The sequence below is a fragment of the Belonocnema kinseyi genome, chromosome 1 (genome assembly GCF_010883055.1).
Source record: "Belonocnema kinseyi isolate 2016_QV_RU_SX_M_011 chromosome 1, B_treatae_v1, whole genome shotgun sequence".
NCBI lineage: Eukaryota > Metazoa > Arthropoda > Insecta > Hymenoptera > Cynipidae > Belonocnema > Belonocnema kinseyi.
Genome location: NC_046657.1, coordinates 167218226 through 167237589, shown reverse-complemented (window position 1 = coordinate 167237589; position 19364 = coordinate 167218226). Strand labels below are relative to the sequence as shown.

At 27.2% G+C, this 19364-nt stretch overlaps 1 protein-coding gene across 2 annotated transcripts in view; it reads left to right on the top strand.

The window, feature by feature from the left end:
• The window catches only part of LOC117172607 (eyes absent homolog 4), a 48817-nt gene extending 30183 nt beyond the window's left edge, over nucleotides 1-18634 (top strand). Inside the window, exons 7-9 of one of the 2 annotated variants that reach the window (XM_033360701.1) lie at nucleotides 4657-4919; nucleotides 5144-5600; nucleotides 17868-18634. In XM_033360701.1, the coding sequence (XP_033216592.1) occupies nucleotides 4657-4919; nucleotides 5144-5600; nucleotides 17868-18049 (902 nt within the window). In that variant the 3' untranslated portion in view covers nucleotides 18050-18634. Of the gene's footprint in view, nucleotides 1-4656; nucleotides 4920-5143; nucleotides 5601-7931; nucleotides 8017-17867 lie in introns of those variants that run through there. The other variant, XM_033360709.1, reaches the window with a different exon arrangement.
• The last annotated feature ends 730 nt before the right edge of the window (nucleotides 18635-19364 follow it).

Below are 19364 nucleotides of genomic sequence, written 5' to 3'. Positions count from 1 at the left end.
ATTTTACTTTCGTGGGATTTTGTTACGCTAGGGGGGGGGGGGGGGGGGGGAATTCATTCGTGTATTTAATTTTTGTAATTTTTCAAATGAAACAAAATTAACAGAAATTTAACTTTACGCGCCAAAGAAAACTGGTGAGTGAAAACCGAACTTAGACAAGAAAAAATAAAGCAAGAAATTTTATTGGTGAGCTAAAAGTCAGGGATATAGAAAAAATTCTTGTCCAAGTCAGGGAATTTCTATAACTTTAAATAACAGTCAAGCACAATAAATTCGAACTTTTTCAATTTTAATTTGAAATTGTTTCATTTCGCTTATAAAAGATTCTAGGTTAAACATGTTTTATGTTTAAGATTCTGGCCTTATATTATTATTGGCCAGAGAAAAAGAAAAATTGATCAGGGAAAAGTTAAGGAATTTTTAAAAATAATGTTTTATGGTAGTCCTGATAATATCCTTGTAATATTTTTGTTTTAAAAGTTTTGAATAAAAAATATAAAATATATAAATGAAAAAAAGTTTTTGATTTTTTCAACCACAGGCACTATGCACTGTGTATGTATATTTTTTGTTTACTTCGCACTTATATATAAAGAATAAAGATGCCTTGTAAATTTTATTCGTACTCAATAACTTTTTTTGAGTGTGCGTATATAAAGCGCTCATAAAATAAGAATAATGGTGACACCGGTTTTTAAAGTTAGAAGTGAACAAGGTGAAAATGATAATTTTTTTTTTACAATCTTTGTTCGAAAACTACTCATTTATTTAGTAAGGCTTAGTATTCGAATTACAAAGGACAAGGTTCCAAGAGCACGTTTATAAAATGCAAAGACAGCTAACATTGAGCGTCACTGTTATTGTACTTACGTTTTCGATTATTAAACAAAATGTAAACATTTTTTCGAAAAACTAGCTTTGCACAGCAAATGACAATACTATTTAGATGATGTATCCAAAAAATGAGACAAAAATATTCAACCGTGCGGATGGAAACGGGAATAATGTTTTCTGACTAATAAAAATCCTTGCGTATCAGTTTAGTTGAGGATCAGGAAGCGGCTTTATCCTGCAAGTAAACCGGCACAAATTGCTTAAAATAGTATAAGCCCAACCTGATTTTCCCCGAAATAGCACCTTACAAAGTCAGGCCTGGTTAAATACAAATTTGGGGTGGTATTAAAATTACAATAAATGTATGTATGGATGGGCGATGGTTAATTCCGCGCCAGCTACCTGTGTACGGTTCCCCCTCTACGTGGCTTCTCCTCACTCAGCCGAACTGCTGCCGCCGAGTTTGATCAGCGGGAATTCTTTGTACCTGATGATGATTCAAATGCCAAGTAGATTTTTTTTAAATTTAGGATTTAGTAATTTACAAATATTCGAAATCTACGAATTATAACGATTTCTAACGATATGTTGTTTGGCTTAAAAATATGAAAATTAAACAATAAATTGTCAAGTTCATGCAAAATTTTATAACAAATTTTTCAGTATGTTTTACTAAAATCCACTGCCGTATCTTTCATTCTACTATCATAATAAATTTGGTTTGTTTCTCAAACAGTCGCATTTCTTAAAATTATTCTTAAATAATTTTGCACTCCCAGTCCAAAAGTATAAATAGTCTCATTCCTAGCTTAATTTTGAAACTAATTAACAAACACCATACATTTTCATATTACTTAATCAATTTGTTTACGAAAGTTAATTAAAAATACTATTTGAACACATAAAAGCAAGGATGTTCACGGAGTCAAACTCAGAAGTGTCGATTTTCATTATAGAACTTTAGAAATTTTGAACAGGGACCAAAACAGGAGCTATAAAAATTAATTTATACATCAAAATTTGTTCTGAAATATTTTCAGATATTCTCTTAAAAATTTGTTTAAAAAAATCATTGAAATTTTTCCAGATATCTAATGCAAATTTTTTTATTATCCTGAACTCAGATTTTTCCTAATTTTTTTCTTAATCCTGCGAAATAAAATCTTTCAGATTTAATTTGGAACATTTCGTAATTTTTTTGAAATTAATTTTTCGAAATAAATTAATTTTTAATTATCTTAGAAATTTTGATTAAAAAATACTTATTCTTATTCTATTCTATATTATATTCTTATTCTATAAATATTTTTTAGTTCTAAATGCAATTTACGTTTTTTTCGGGTTAAAAATTGATTCTTTCAAACAAAAATGTAACTATTAGCTTGAAAATTCTTTCATTTTAAATATTTATGTGAAAATTTTCGTCTTTAGTTAAAAGTTAATCTTCTAGATTGAAAATTCAACTGTTTCGTTAAAGTGACTATTCTATTCATAATTCTTTTTATTTATTTAAAAAAAAGTTTAAACTGCAAATTTAACTATTCCATTTTTTGCTTGATAATTTATTTATTACTTTATTTGAAAAATCCATTGTTTTGGTAGAAAATTCTTATTTTTGTGGTAAAAATGAAATTTCTTTGTTAAATATTTATACCTTTGGGTTGAACAGTAGACTGTTTTTGCAGGAATTTCTTTGTTTTTGTTTCAATTCAAAATTCAAAATTTTGAATTCGATTTTTTTTTCTTTATTGACTGTACATTTTTTGTTCGGAATTCAACTGTCTGGTTGAAAATTCTTTTTTTTTTAAGTTTGAAAATGATTCTGATCTAAGTTAATAAAAAGACAGCAGAAGTGCCAGCAGTTAAACGTCCGAAGTCGGTAATATTAAACAGATTATTTTTAAAAGAAAGAATAATTATTTTTTAAATTTGGCGAGTTCAGTTTCTTAATTTTTTTCAACACTTTCGAAAATTTAATTTTCTGTTTTGGTCGCTGTTCAAAATGTCTAAAGTCAGATTTGAAAAACGACACTTTTGAGTTTGATTCAATGAAAATTCTTTATATTCTGCTTTTTATGTCTTAAAATAGTATTTTTAATTAACTTTTATAAAAAAGCTAGGAATGAGACTATTCATACTTTTGAAATGGGAGTGAAAAACTATATAAGGATAATATTGAGAAATACGATTGTTTCAGAAATAAACCCAATTTTCGATGTTAGAACATCATCATCATAGTTAATAAGTTTAGAAATCTGAAAAATTTTAGCTTCTGGAATTTCTCAAGCTAAGTAAAATATTCCACCAATACATTAAATATACTGCAGTCAATTTGAGTAAAATATACTGAACAATTTTTCATAAAATTTTACATAAAGTTGAAAATTTATTCTTTAATTTTGCAACTTTTTAAGTCAAATAAAATGTCTTTAGAATTTCGCTGGGGCGGAATTGTCATCTGCCCGTACGGGCCTAATTCAAAGAGGGGGTAGAGTTTCTTAAACATAGAGCTGAGAAACCTTTTTTGGCCCGTTTGACTTGATTTTATCCATAAATCAAAAGATTTAATTAATTTTAAGCGTGACTTAGCGAGACCATCCTTTTACCGAATTAATCGTCGGTTCATTAAAATTTCATCATATAAAAAATTGCTAGGAAGATATAATTTCAACATTAATTATTTTAATTATTTAATCAAACGTTAAAGCTGTTAATATTATGTACTAAACAGTCCCTTTGAGCTGAATTAAGGGGGTCTCCTGGTGTGAAACTAAAAAAAAGTGATTTTTCGGGATGTTTTTTTTTTTTTACGAGAGTAAGCGACATAGACAGTTCATTTGAAAGGTATATTTGAGACAACTTTTTAACAATATTAAACAAAAAAAACTTTGGAAAGTTAGAAAATGGCGGAGTGATCCAAAGTGAACTGAATCGTGTCGCTGATGAATTGGTCCGATTGTGTACACGATAGCGTCTGAACACTTTTTTTATTTCATAACTTATTTTCACAAGAAGCGCCACATCGTGTTGGAATGTTGGTATAATAAACAAGAAGCACTAAAAAAGGTGGATCTGGCCCTAAATTTTTATAATTATCAAAAAAGTTTTTTTGTAAATAATTTTTTTTGGCTTTTCTCATAATTATAAAAATTTATGACCAGGCCCATCTTTCTTAGTGTTTCTTATTAATTATCCCAAATTTTCAACTCTATGTGGCGCTTAGTGTCAAAATAAGTTAGGAAATAAAAAAAAGTGTCGGTAAGGTAGGAATCTGGTCACGTGACCCATTTGTCCCATGGCCTTAATTTGTATGATTTTTACTCTATATGAACCTCAATTACCCAGTGGAAACCAAAAATAAATGTACATTTTCACGTTTAGAACCCAAAAATGAAATTTTAATCATTTTTGTTTGTTTCAATTATAAAAAAATTAATGTTGCATAAAACTGTGGTTCCTATAGAACGGTCTTGAATACTCTACAAAATTAAATTTAATTAAAGTCCATAGATCAAATAGTTTTCACGTAATCATGTACACAAGTTGCAAAAAAATGATTTTGAGAGAATACGTCTTAAAATGTTGGAATATAATAAGCTGAAACTTTGTAGAAATGTTTACAGAGAGTTTTGCGACAGATTAAGCTAAAAAAAATCGATTTTTTTTGCAATTCACTCCAGGAGAGCCCCTTAAGAAAAAGTTATCTGCATCGTCAAAATAATTATTTGGTTACACAGGCATTACTCAAGTATTCGGCAAACATAATATTAAATAGGTACCGAATTAAATTACCCAATCGATAATAATTATTGAAATATCCAGTGACGGCGAAGCCCATCAGACGAGGAAGGCGACAAAGTGGGAGCGGAAATAGTATCGGTTCTGCAGAAACCACGGAAGCCGGACCAAACCGGATATTCATCTGGGACCTCGACGAAACCATAGTTGTGTTCCACACTCTTCTTACTGGATTGTATGCCAATAACCACGGCAAGGATCCACTTCTGGTACAACAGGTGGCTGTCAGTATGGAGGAAATGATCTTCAACCTTGCAGACACTCACTTGTTCTTTAATGACCTTGAGGTGAGTTCTGGGAGGCGAAATTCCAAACTTCGGATCATCCCGAAGTTGGGAACATCCCGCTCAAAAATTTGGGTAAGATTTGCTTTTTTTTCTCGTGCGATAAAATGCCGAATAGGTACTGGATAGATGTTACTGTTCGATATCCCATATCTGATCCTATTCTATTCGGGATCAGGCAACGAGCTTAAGGCTTGGGAATCGCCTGACTTTTATTCCTCTTTTAGGACTGCGACCAAGCGCACATTGACGACGTCTCGTCCGACGATAACGGACAAGACCTTGCGTCCTACAACTTTGCAACCGACGGCTTTCAATGTTCCCCTGGGAATAACGGTCTGTGCATCGGTTCCACTGTCAGAGGCGGTGTGGATTGGATGCGAAAGCTGGCCTTTCGTTATAGAAAAATAAAAGAGATTTACTGCAACTATAGAAACAATGTAGGAGGTCTTCTAGGTACAGAAAAGAGGGAACAGTGGTTACAAGTGCGATCGGACATAGAAGCACTTACTGATAACTGGTTGACGATGGCCATCAAATGTCTCACTCTAATCAACAAAAGACACCAGCACGTCAATATTCTCGTCACTTCCACACAGTTGATTCCCGCACTTTCCAAGATTTTACTCTTTGGGATTGGAGGGATATTTCCTATCGAAAACATCTACTCTGCAAGCAAAACTGGTAAATTTATTCTTATATGATGATTAATATAGTCTATCCGGAAACTGTTAGGTCTCCTTTAAAGAACTCTTCTTTGGAAATCAGAATCCAATTTTCCTTATTCCAGTCATCACAGAGTGTGACCTATTCACGTTTTGTCATCTATTTTCAATTTTGTCACCTTTTGTCACCTTTTATCACCTTTTGTCACCTTTTGTCACCTATTGTCACCTATTGTCACTATTTTATATACAAAATTACAACTTGCACACCAAATACATTTTTTATTACACTTTCCTAATCGACGAAACTTGGACCAAATTATCGAATTTTCAAACGGAGGAGAATTAACTTCAACCAGGAAGTGTTGCATTTTCAAACATACTTTTTTAATTTTTAATTTAAATATATGAATATTTTACAAGCCAGTTTAATTTTGAAGTAAGGAAGACGAATTTTCAACTAAAAATATGAATTTTCTAACAAATGAGGATTTTATAAGTGTTCAATAAATCAGTTGACATTTTGATAAAAAAAAAGATTACTTCTAAAGAAAATAGTTGAATTTTCAACCAAATAATAAAATTTCTAACCAAGAGATGAATTTTTTCAAAATGTAATCTTTTTAAGCAAATAGTTGAATTCAGATTAATTCTGGAACAGAAATATGATACTTTTTTGTTTTGTTTTCGATCAAAAGAACTAACTATCACTTAAAAAAGGTCAATTTTGAACCAAATAATAGATTTTCGGTACCAAGAGATTAATTTTAAACAAAAAAGGGGACTTTTTAAGAAACTAGAGGAATTTTCAAGAAAACAATTAAACTTTCTACGAATTTGGGGAGTTTTTAACTGAACACCGAAAATATAATATTAGACTTCAATAAAAATGATTAAATCTTCAACATAAAAGGTGAATTTGTAGCATCAAAAAAAAAAAATATATTTTCCGACCAAAAGATTATTTTTCTACCAAAAAATATTAATTTTTTATAAAAGTATTCATTTTTGACCAAAAACGATGAATTTTTCAAAAAAAATCGTTGATTTTTCACAAAAAGTATGTTTTTAAAGTAAAATAGATTATTTCTTAAACAAAAATACAATAATAGACTTTTCAAATAAAAGGAATTAATTTTCAATCAAAAAAGATAAAATTTCAATAAAAAAATATGCATTTTTTCCAAATGTATAAATTTTCGACCAAACACGATCAATTTGTTAAAACAATCGTTGATTTTTTACAAAAAGTATGTTTTTTAATTCAAAGAGATTATTTCTTAACTAAAAATACAATAATAGACTTTTTAAATCAAAAGAATTAATTTTCAAACAAAAAAGATTAATTTCCAACCAAACAATATAAATATTCGACCAAAAACAATTACTTTTTAACAGAAGACTTTAATTTTCAACAAAATCATTAAAACTTTAACTAAATAGTAGAATTTGTAACCAAAAAGTAGAAGTTTGAACCAAAAAAATGATTTAATAAAAATTCCACTACTTGGTTGAAAGTTGAACGAATTTTTTCAAATTTTATTTTTTTTTTTGTTAAGGATTTATAGTTTTAGTTGTAAGTTCGTTTTTTGGTTAAAAAATAAAATTAATAATACTTTTTGTTGAAAAATATTTTTCTTTTATTAACTGCGAATTCAAATATTGTGTTAAAAAAGTCAACTGATTAATTTTAAATAAACTTTTTTGTTATTTTTTTCTCGTTTTCAAAATTAAATGTTTTATAGAGAATCAGGCTGTATGGCTTGAAAATTCAACAAACTGTTTTTTGTATTTGATTAAAATTTTGTTGTGGTAATATCAACAATAACATTTTTTGATAAACATTAATATTTTTTGTTGAAAATTCAACAATTTGGTTAACATTATTTTTCATTCTTGACTGAAAAGTTTTTCTTGGTAGAAAAATAATTTTTTGTAGAAACTTCATCTCTTTTTGAGTTTTTGGTTAAAAATGCAACTTGTTAGTTCAAAATTTATCTATTTTGCTTGAGGATCAGACTGTTTCATTGAAAATTTAAAAAATTGGCATAAAATTCAACTATTTGGTATAAAATTAAACTTTTTTGTAGGAAATTCGTTTTTATTGCTGCTTTTTTTAATTGAAAATTAATTTTTCTTGATAGAAATTCATCTACTCAATTTTTTGGTTAAAAATTGAACTTTTATGGTTTAAAAATGCAGATTATTTATCTTTTTTGCTTGAAAATTTAACCATTTGGTAACGGATTTAACTAAGAGGTAAAAAATTGAATGTACTTGTAAAAAATATATGTTTTTTTTTAAATTGAAAATTAGTTCTCAGTGGAAGTGTAAATACTCCGTTTTTCAGGGTGGCCGTTTTAATCGAAGAAAAAAATTTCCGTTCATCCGCCGGTTTACAACAAATTAGAACATGTAATTGACAATACACTCATGAATCGTGTTGTAATTAAAATGATGAATCTTCAACAAAAAATTACTTTTGACCAAATAGGTGAGTTTTCAACCAAAAAACTGGATTTGTTTACCAAGAAAGACGATTTTTCAAAAAAATATACGAATTTTTAACTAAAAAATATAAATTTTCAACCAAAAAAGGAATAGTTATATTTTCACTTAAGAAAATTAATTTTCAACGGAAAAAATTAATTTTATACTTATATGGTAAATCTTCAACCAAATAGATTAATTTTCTACCAAGGAAGTCGAATTTTCAACTAAAAATAAGATAACTTTTATATTTTAAACCAAACGTAAAATGGTACATTTTTTTAGTCAAAAAAATAATTTTTAATAGAAAATGACAAATTTTCAACGAAGTATTTCAATTTTAAAGTAAAAAATATAAATTAAAAAAAATTTCTACTGAATCTTCAAGAAAAAAATGAATTTTTAACCCAATAGATGATTTGTCAACTAAAAAGGTGAAATTTTGAACAAGATGAATTTGAACGAAAATGGTAAATTTTGTCTACAAAAAAAAAAGAATTTTTAACAAATTGCTTGAGCTTCTAACCAAAAAGAACAACTTTTTATGAAAAAAGCCAAATCATTAACAAAATGAATGAATTTGCAACTAGAAAGATATATTTTCTACTCAAAAAGATACATTTTCAATGAAAATTATAAATCTTTACTACCAAAACTGAATTTTTAACTTAATAGTTCAAATTTTAACAAAAAAAGGTGTAATTACAATCAAAAAGATTGACCTTCTAGAAGTGTTCAATCTTCAACAAAATATATAAATTTTCAACCAAAAAGATTAATTTTTCTATTATAAAGAAGAATTTCCAAACAAAAAGATTAGATTTTAACCAAAAAAGACCAAGTTTGAACCAAAAAGATGATTTTGCAACTACCTGTATTGATTTTCTACGAAAAAATTACTTTTAACCAATTAAATTAATTTTTAATCCCATCGTTTTTTTCGATTAACTTTTTAACTGAAAAAGATCATTTTTAAAGTAAGAAGCGAATAGACCAAGGATATTAATATTATACCAATAAAGACGCATTTTCAACCATAAGGTGGAATTTTCAATCGCGAACATTATTTTTCTGCAAAATATATGAGTTTTTAACCAAAATATTGAATTTTTAACTAAAAAGTTGAATTTATAATCAAAAAGTTTAATTTTTAGCCAAACAGATTAATTTTCTAGCAGAAAAATACCAATTTTCAACCAAAAGGATGAATTTTCAACTACGAAGATTAAGTTTCAATAACAAAATTAACTTGTGTCAAAATACATTAATTATTAATCGAATAGTTTAAATTTTCAACTGAAAAATATAATTTTAAACCAAAAATGGAATACACTAAAAACATTAAATTATTACCAACAAAAGAAGCACTTACAACCAAAAAGATGAATTTTTAACCACAAATATTAATTTTCTCCAAAATACATCGATTTTTATTGAAATAGTTGAATTTTCAACTAAAAAATATTAATTTTCAACCACAAAGTGAATATGTTAATTTTAGTTATCGAAATTATTTGCAACCAAGAAACGAAGCATTTTCAACAAAATAGTTCAGTTTTTAACAAAACAAAAACATAATTTTTATCCAAAAAATGAATTTTCAACGAATTAGTTGTGTTTTAAACCAAAGAAATACATTTTTAAACAAGAATATTAATGTTTCATCAAAAAAGACGCATTTTCAACTAAATATATATTTGAATTTTCAACAAAATAGTTGAATTTAAAAATGCATGTATTAAATATAGAATAGTTAAAAATTTAGTTAAAAATATTTTTTTTAAACAAACAAGACAAATTTTAACAAAATAAATTAATTTTTAACCAAAAACGTAAATTATTAATAAAAATGATGTCATTTTATCCAAGAAAATAAATTTTCAACTACGAAAACTAATCTTTTACCAAACAAATTTAAATTGGACAAAGCATATCAATTTTTAATTACAAAAGATCACTTTTCAATCAAATGTCGAATAATTAAATTTGCATTAAAAAAAAAAAAATTTTCAATCAAACAAAGAATGAGTTTTTAAAGAAATATTGTAACCAAGAAGATTATTTTCTACCAAAAACACTAATCTTAAGAAAATAAAAGAATGTTCTGTTAAGAAAGATAAATTTTGATCTAAAAATAGAACAGTTAAATTAGACTAATAAATCTAAGTTTTAAATACACAATAAAATAGTTTTTTTCTCAATATTTCTATTTTCATATATTTCATACAGTTTTGATATGTTTATATTTTATGTCATCTTCTTCCTCATTTTATTTTTCAAAATTGTAAACTTATTGTAAAATTTGGTTTCAAAATCGCGCGCTTTTTATCACTTCTGGTTCGGGTTTAATCGTAGCCAATCAAAACAGTGGGAAGTTGTGGCAGAACTCTACCTAGAGGATCTCTACTTTTAATTTAGAACCGTTTATAAACGCAGTGAAACCGTATTTCAGATACAAATTGAAAATTTTCAAACTTATTCATTTATTTTAAGCAAAAAAAATTTTTTTCTACTATAAAAAATGGCTTTTTAATAAAATACTTTAATTTTAAACAAAATAATTACATTTTTAACAAAATAGTTAAATTTTAAACCTAAAAAGATAAATTCCGAACAATAACGCATCATAGTCTATATTTCAATAAAAAAAGATGAAAATTTTAAACAAAAAAACGAATTTTCAATAAATAAGGATTTTTAACCCAAGAAAGAGATAAAAGCTTATGTAAATTGTTAAATCTTCAATCCAAAAGACAAATTGTCTCTACAAAAATTGAATTTTTAAACAAACAAAATATGATTTTTCAGCTAAAAATTAATTCTCTACGATAATGAGGCATTTCTACAAACAAAAATTACATTTCAAACCAAGAAAATTATTTATTTTTAAAAAATAGGAGAATTTTCAACTAAAACAGATAAATCTGAAAAAATTGAAAAAGTTACATTATGAATTAAAAATAGTAGTGCCTTGCGTGTCGAGGGCGTAAGGAAGTCTATTTTGACGAGTACGAACTTGCCACCTGGGTGAAGCGAAGGCGTACACCATACACGAAGTATGGTGCGCACGACCAGACAGAGTTTGGATCGAGAGATCTCTCTGTATCTCTCTTAGTTCCCCCTGTCACCATTTCCCCTTCTCATTTCTCATTCCCCTTTACCATTACCTTTTTCCTGTTCACTTTTCCATTTTCAGCCGTTCTCCTTTCCCGTTCCCCCTTCCCTTTTCCTTATTCACCTTTTCACCCGTTTCCATTTTCCTTCCCCTTTCTCATTTCCACCTGCATTTTATTTTCCCCTTCTCCAATACCCTTTACCGTTTCCCCTTTCCTTTCCCACGATTTTCAGTTTCCCCGTTCCCTTTGTTCTTTTTCCTATTCTTCCCTTTCTCCGTTTATTTTTCTCTTCCCTTTTCCCCGTTTATCCCTTTCCCTTTTTACCCTTTCCGATTTTTCATTTTCTTCTTCCCTTTTTCTTTCCCCTATTCCATTTTTCAGTTTCCCATTTACCCCTTTACTTTTTTCTTTTCAAATTTCCCCCTTTTTAAAATTTCAAAATTCAAAGTGCCCGCCCAACTGCACTACGCATTCCGATTGCGCAGTGCGCACAAAAGTGACACTGTGTAGCGCAGCAACGTCCGTGAACGGACGCGCTCGATAATATACTTATATCCCGCTCCGCGCTCGATCTTTGTATATTCCTTACACTTGTGCAAAGATTTTTTTTAAAGTAATAAGTTGATAAATTTAATTATTTCTTTAAACAAATTTGATGAACAAATGCATTAATCAGGCATTTGTCGACAGAAAAATTCGTTTTTTTCTATGTCAACAGTTTTAATTAGGATATCGAACAAAATAAACTTTCCATCGACAGATGCTCGAATAATGCATTTTTTTATTAAATTTGTTTTAAAAAAATATAAAATTGATCAACCAATTATGAATTTCGCTGAAATCATCATGAACTTCCCAATTAAAAAGACTGAAATCGAAAAAAACGAATTTGTTCGTCCACAGATGCCCGAATAATGAATTTGTTAATTAAATTTGTTTTTAAAAATCAAAAAATTTGTCCACTTATCATGAAGATTGCCGAATTTATTATGAAGATCCCAATTTCCAATTGAAAATACCAAATCTTGCTGTCGACAAACGCCCGAATAATGCATTTTTTAAATTAAATTTGTTAAAAAAATTATAAGATTAATCGAAATTTGCTAAAATTATCATAAATTTCCAAATTGAAAAAATTGACCTAGATAAAAACGATTATTTCTGTCGAAAAACGCCTGATTACTGCATTTGTACAGTCAACTTGTTTATAACATAAACAATGATAATTAGAAGAGAAATTTTTTCATATAATATTGTTTCGATTCCAATTTCTTGCAACATAACTTGAAAAAACGTGTATTTATGGAAAATCGTAAAAAAAAATTTTTAACATATAATTTGATTAACAATTTTTTTTGTATATTGTCTAATATTTGAATATCTTTAACTATGCTATTTTATGCAACTTAAGCGATTTCAACCATTTTCCTGTTATTGACGAGCATTGGGAACGTCAAATAGAAAAAGGCCGTTTTTCGTAATACTTGTTTATTCATAAAAAAATTTAAAACCTAATTCAAAAATCAGACTGGGCAACTCTCAGGAAACTCTTTTTAGCTTTTTTCCAATTTTTTTTGTCGAAATCGGTGAAGATTTTTGGGGTGTACGTTATTTTGAACCAAACAAGTCATTTTTCTTCCCAATGTGCGGCACTCCTTTAGGTACGAAACCAAAAACTCTATTTTTTATTTTTAATAATCTTGTAGGGCATTGAAAAAGAAACATTTTTCTTCTCATGACTTTTTTCCATATCGTGCGTTATTTGGCTTAAAATTTAGATTTTCGTGTGTTTTTGGAAATTTTGTAAATGCTATAACTCTGATGAATGTTGTTTTTATAAAACCAACTAATGTTGCCAAAGAAGCGTTTTTACGGAAAAAATGAAAAACTACCTTTATTTTGTAATTCCACTTTTAGGTTATGCGACATAGTATTCATTTTAGAAAAGTACCAATCACGAAGTAGTATAAGGCAGTATCCCCAGTCTTGGGAACTTTTTAAACCGCGCAAAGGAGAATGATTTTTAATCAAAAAGTTGTATTTTCATACAAAACATTAAATTTCTTCTAAAACAGATGAAGTTTTAAATTAAAAAGATACCCTTTCGACAACAAAAAAGTTGAGTTTTCATCCAAAAAAGATTCTAGTTGACTCTGCAAGATTAAAAATTGAATTTTGTAACCAAAAAATAAGTTTTTACTAAAAAAATTGAATTCTCAATAAAAAAAGACGATTTTTTCAACCATAAAGGACGTATTTTTAACAAAAGAGATGAAGTCTCTAACAAATAGTTGCATTTTTATCCAAAAAAGATTAAATTAGGTGCTAAAACAGATGAATTTGTAATAAAAAACGACAAATTTCTTTTTGAAGTGGAACTTTATCCAGAAAAGATTTTAGTTCCTTTTTCAACACCGAAACATAAATTTTAAATAAAAAGTAAATTTTCTACGAAATAGTCAAATAAGAAAATAGTATAACAGCTTAATTTCCAACCAAACTGTTGCACATTCATCCAAAAAAGATGACATTTGACTTGAAACAGATTAATTTTTCTAATTAAATAAAAACAAAATCAAAATTAAAAAAATAGTTGAATTTTTATTCAGAAAATATTTCAGTTCTTTTTTCAACGCCGAATACTATATTTAAACAGTAGAATTTCTTAACAAAAATAAAGACTTTTCAAAAAAATTGTTGAATTTTCATCCAACAGTTGCATTTGTATCCAAGAAGGTTTTAATGTTTGCTAAAGCAGGTGAATTTTAAAATCAACCAGACAAAATTTCAAAAAAATTATTGAATTTTTAACTGAAAAGTTACATTGTTATTCAAGAAAGATGTAATTTCTCCTAAAACAGATGATTTAAACAAAAAACCTTTAAAAAATAGTTCAATTTTCATTCAAAGAAGATTTCAGTTTACTTTCTAACACCAAAATAAGATTTGCAAACAATTTGCAACCAAAATGGACGTCTGTTTAAGAAAATTATTAAATTTTCCACTATATAATAAAATTTATAACTAAAAGGATAATCTGCAGAAGAAAGTTGTTGCGAATTTTCAAAATTCTAATCTAAAAATATTCCTTTTTTAAAGCTTTTAACTAGTCCTATTTTCGGAATTTTATTCCTAAATTATTCAGATTCGAGATTCTTCAATTCAAAAGAAGATTGTTAAATTGTAAACGCTTTGAATCAGAAAAGATGCAATTTCAACGTTTTCTAATGAAATTGTCCATTTAAAAAAACGGCTATCTGGAATTTTTCAGTTTGGAATGCTTTTAATTAGAAATAATTCCATTTGGAAAAATTGTATTTCAAAGCTTTTCCGCAAGAGGCGCTACGAAGAATGCCAACTAACTAAATCCGAATCTACGCGTCCTAATTTTCCAAAGGCAACATGGGAGTGGGGTCTCCTGATTCTACTTCGTGGTACCAATGAGTTGTATATTTGTAGGTTATGCTATTCTTTCAAAAAATTACGGTAAAATTCCTAGAAATGATTGTATTTGTACAATAAATGGCAAATATCCTAGGTACTCGAATCAGAAATATTGCCAATACTATCTTAGCAATATTTAAAAAGTAATAAAATTTTATTTTAATTAATTGATAGTAGTAAATTTCAGAAAAGAAATTTGCAGTTACAGTGACAAATAATAATAATTCGGTGACAATTAATCCCTGAATTGACGGAAATTTCGACCTTTTTGCGCCGTTAAAAAACGACGTTTTGCCATCGAATCGACTAACCGTTCCTGATTGGGTGCCTTACGTTCATGCAATGACGCATGTCAAGGAGGCTCGGACAAAAATTAATTTTTTACCACAAAAAGGCTTTTCCACTAAACAGTTAAATTTGCAACGAAAAACATAAGTTTTCAATCAAAAAAATAAACTTTTAACAATGCAGTTTAACTTTTCCTCAAGTAGTTGAATTTTCAATTAAAAACGATGAATTTTTTACAAAATAGTCATGCTTTCAATCCAAGAGATGAATTTTCAACGAAAAATATAAATCTTCAGAAGAAAAAAAAGATTTCTTAACAAAGTGATTCAACCAAATCTTTCGAACAAAATAAATTTTTAAACTGAAAAATTGTATTTTCTGTTAAAAAAGATTTAATTTGACTTTTCACGATAAAAATATGAATTTTTGACAAGAAATAAGTTTTTACAAGAAAAATTAATTTTGAATCAAAAACAAAAGAATATTGAACCAAAAACCTTTTTAAAGAAATTGTTGAATTTTCTACCGAATAGTTGAATTTTTATCCAAACAAGATTAAATTTGCAGTAAAACGGATAAAATTTCAATTAGAAACAAATTAAAAAAAAAAACAGTTGAATTTTCACCCAAAAAAGATTTCAGATCTCTTTTCAACACTAAAATATTAAATTTTCAACGAAATAGTTTAATTTGCAACAAAACAGCAGAATTTTCAATCAAAAAGTATGATTTTTCAACGAAATTTGTTGAAGTTTCTACGAAACAGTTGCATTTTCATCCAAGAAAGATGTAATTTCTGCTAAAGCAGGGGAGTTTTAAAATCCAAAAGGCAAACTTTCAAAAAAGAGTTGAATTTTGAAACGAACAGTTGCATTTTTACTTAAGAAAGATTAATTTTCTTTTAAAACAGATGAGTTAAAAAAATAGTTAAATTTTTATCAAAAGAAGACTTCAACAATTTCAATTGAAAATTAATTATTTTAGTTGAAAATTCATCAGTTAGGTTGAAAATTAAACTATTGTTTTGAACATCCGTTTTTTTTTTTAATTAACGTTTTCAACTAAAGTTTAACTATTTAATTTTTGGTTGGAAATTAATATTTTTTGACTGGAAAAATTGAGGATTATTTTCAAAATTCATTATTTTTTTTAGGTGTGCTAAATAATGTTAATAATGAACCGAAAATGTAACTGTTAATTTCAGTGGAATATTCCATAATTTTAGCTAAAAATTTATCTCTTTGGTTGATCATTCATTTTTCGACTAAAAATTTAATACTTCAAATTTTGGTTGAATACTTATTTTGTTTTTCAGTAAAAAAATAATCTTTTTCGTTAAAAATTCAATTATTTTAGGTAAAGATGCGTCATTTTAGTTGAAAATTCAACTTTCTGGTGAAAAATTAAATTATTCTAGTTAAAAATTTATTATTTTAGTTGAAAATTCATCTTTCTGGGTTTAAAACTATTTCAGGTAAATATTTGCAATTTTAGTTAAGAATTTATCACTTTTTTTGAAAATGTTACCATGTTATTGAAAGTTCGATTTTTAAAAATTGAAATTTAGTTGTTTTTTGTGCAAAGAAATTTTTTGACTGAAAATTTGATTTATTCAAATTAAATATTCCATAGTTTCAGTTAAAAATTCATTTGTTTGGTTGATCATTAATTTCTTTTAACTTAAAACTTAATAATTTATCTTTATTAGTAAAAATTAAATTTTTTCTTCTTGAATCTTTAACTATTTCAGTTGAAGATTAATTATTTTAGTTGAAAATTCATTAGTTAGGTTGAAAATTAAACTATTGTCTTGGAAATCCGTTTTGTTTTTAAATTAATGTTTTCAACTAAAGTTGAACTATTTCATTTTTTGTTGGAAATTAATATTTTTTGACTGGAAAATTTGAGTATTTTTTTTTAAATTCATTTATTTTCCAGTTTTTGTTTGGGTATGTTAAAGAATGTTAATAATGAACCGAAAATTTAACTGTTATTTCAGTGGAATATTCCATGATTTTAGTTAAAAATTTATCCTTTTGGTTGATCATTCATTTTTTGACTAAAAATTTAATTCTTCAAATTTTGGTTGAAAAATGATTTTTTTTTTAGTTAAAAAATCATCTTTTTGTTCAAAAATTCAATTATTTTAGGTAACGCTACATCATTTTAGTTGCAAATGCATCTTTCTGGTTAAAAATTAAATTATTCTAGATAAAAATTTATTATTTTAGTTGAAAATTCATCTTTCTGGGTTTAAAACTATTTCAGGTTAATATTTGCAATTTTAGTTGAAAATTCATCACTTTCTTTGAGAATGTAACTATTTAATTGAAAGTTAGTTTTTTCCTTTTTGTTGAAATTTACTACTTTTTTGGGCAAAGAAATTTTTTGATTGAAAATTTGATTTATTCAAATTAAATATTCCATAGTTTCAGTTAAAAATTCATTTGTTTGGTTGATCATTAATTTCGTTTAACTTAAAAATTAATTATTCAAGTCTTGTTTGACTATTTATCTTTATCAGTAAAAATTAAATTTTTTCTTGTTGAACCTTTAACTATTTAAGTTGAAGATTGATTATTTAAATTAAAAATTCATCAGTTAGGTTGAAAATTGAACTATAGTCTTGAAAATCCGTTTTGTTTTCTAATTAATTAACTATTCCATTTTTGGTTGAAACTTTATATTTTTTCAGTGGAAAATTTTATTGTTTTAAAATTCAATTATTTTGAAATTTTTATTCGAGTGTGTTAAAGAATGTTAACAATGAACGTTATGAATTATAATAAATGTTTGCGTTTAGCGGCAAATATGAATATGTTACTTTTGTTTGACCGGGAAAATTGAAAAAAACTGACCAGCAAAAACCGGGAAGTGACCTGAAATTTAAAACCGTTCGCCGAATTGCTACCCTAAAATCAAAAACAATTTTTTTTTTCTGTTTTCAGGAAAGGAAAGTTGTTTTGGAAGAGTAATTGCAAGATTTGGTCGCAGATGCACTTACGTGGTCGTTGGAGACAGTCCAGATGATGAAACAGCAGCCAGGGCCTACAATTTTCCATTTTGGAGGATACAAAGTCACAAAGATTTGCACGCACTCTACAAGGCTCTAGACATGAGTTACCTTTAACCTGAAACTTCCAAGAAGTGGTAAATAACAAAAATTTTAAGTTTACTCTCGTGCAATTCGCTGCGAAAAAGAATCATACTTTTTTTTCTAAGCGACCTCTCACTACATTCCTGATTATTAGCGAGTAAGGAAGTGGAACGCAGTTTTCACAAGTGATAGAAAATGAAAGTACGCATAAGAAGTTTTATCTTCAGAGACATTTTCGAAAGGGAAATTTAGTATTGCGTGTTTTATGTACTTAAATAGAACGATTGAGAGCTTTTTTCAATCTGGACCGAGTGTTAAAGTTCCAGGAAGTGTGTGATTTTTCAACTTTAATTAAAAAATCTATGTGTTTTAATGAGATTTCTCTTAGGCTGAAAATTATTATTATTATTTAAAATGTATATTTCTTGCTTTTGAATCATTTTTTAAAGTGTCGCGAAATGAGAATTGCATTGTCAAAAAAGAGGAACCTTAACTCGGGAGCGAAGAATTAGAAAAAAGTGATTATAGTGATATCTAAATATTTGTCGTTACTAGTTTAGTTTGGCAATGTCTTCAGAAAATGAGAAAATTCTTTGTTTTTTTTTTTTTTTTTTTGATCCCAATATCAATTGAGCGGACCAAATTGTTTTAATAAGTCTACAAAGCGCACAATCTTGTGCGGTGAATAATGTTTAAACGTAATAAAAACATTTTACGTGAAGCACAAAATTTGAAATAAATTCTTCAAGTTCAAAAAATGTAATTGAAGGTTTATTTTGCGATGCGTCTTATACGCTTATCGTTTAAAAAAAATTTTTCCAAAGACAGTATTATTGAAAGAATTTTGACGTTCCAATGAAAGTCGTAAATGTTGGAAGTTCGAATCGTTGGGAACGATTATTATAAGTATACAGATAGGAGCTAGTCGATACATTTTTTTTTTAATTTAAAAATAAAAAAATAAAGTATTTTTAACATTCCATATCACTGCATTGTCTTGGCTAAATTAAAAAATTCGATTAATTATAATATTTGGTAAGTAATATTGTACAATACGTTTAGAATCAGTTTATAATTACTGAAATTGTGTTCGAAATAGGAGTGTTAACACTTTTCAATTTATTTTAATGGTTAGGGGCCATCCATACTTTTGTTGCACAATAAACATAACTTTGTTGCAATTATAAGTTTACGTTGAATTTTGTTATAAATTTTACATTTAAATTTTTTCAGCGTGCGCTGAGAAATAGGATTTTTAAATAACAAATTTTAACGTATAATTGCAGCAGGTATGTGGACGGCCCCTCACTGCAATGCAAGAACTATTGATCGAATTTTCAACTTTAGT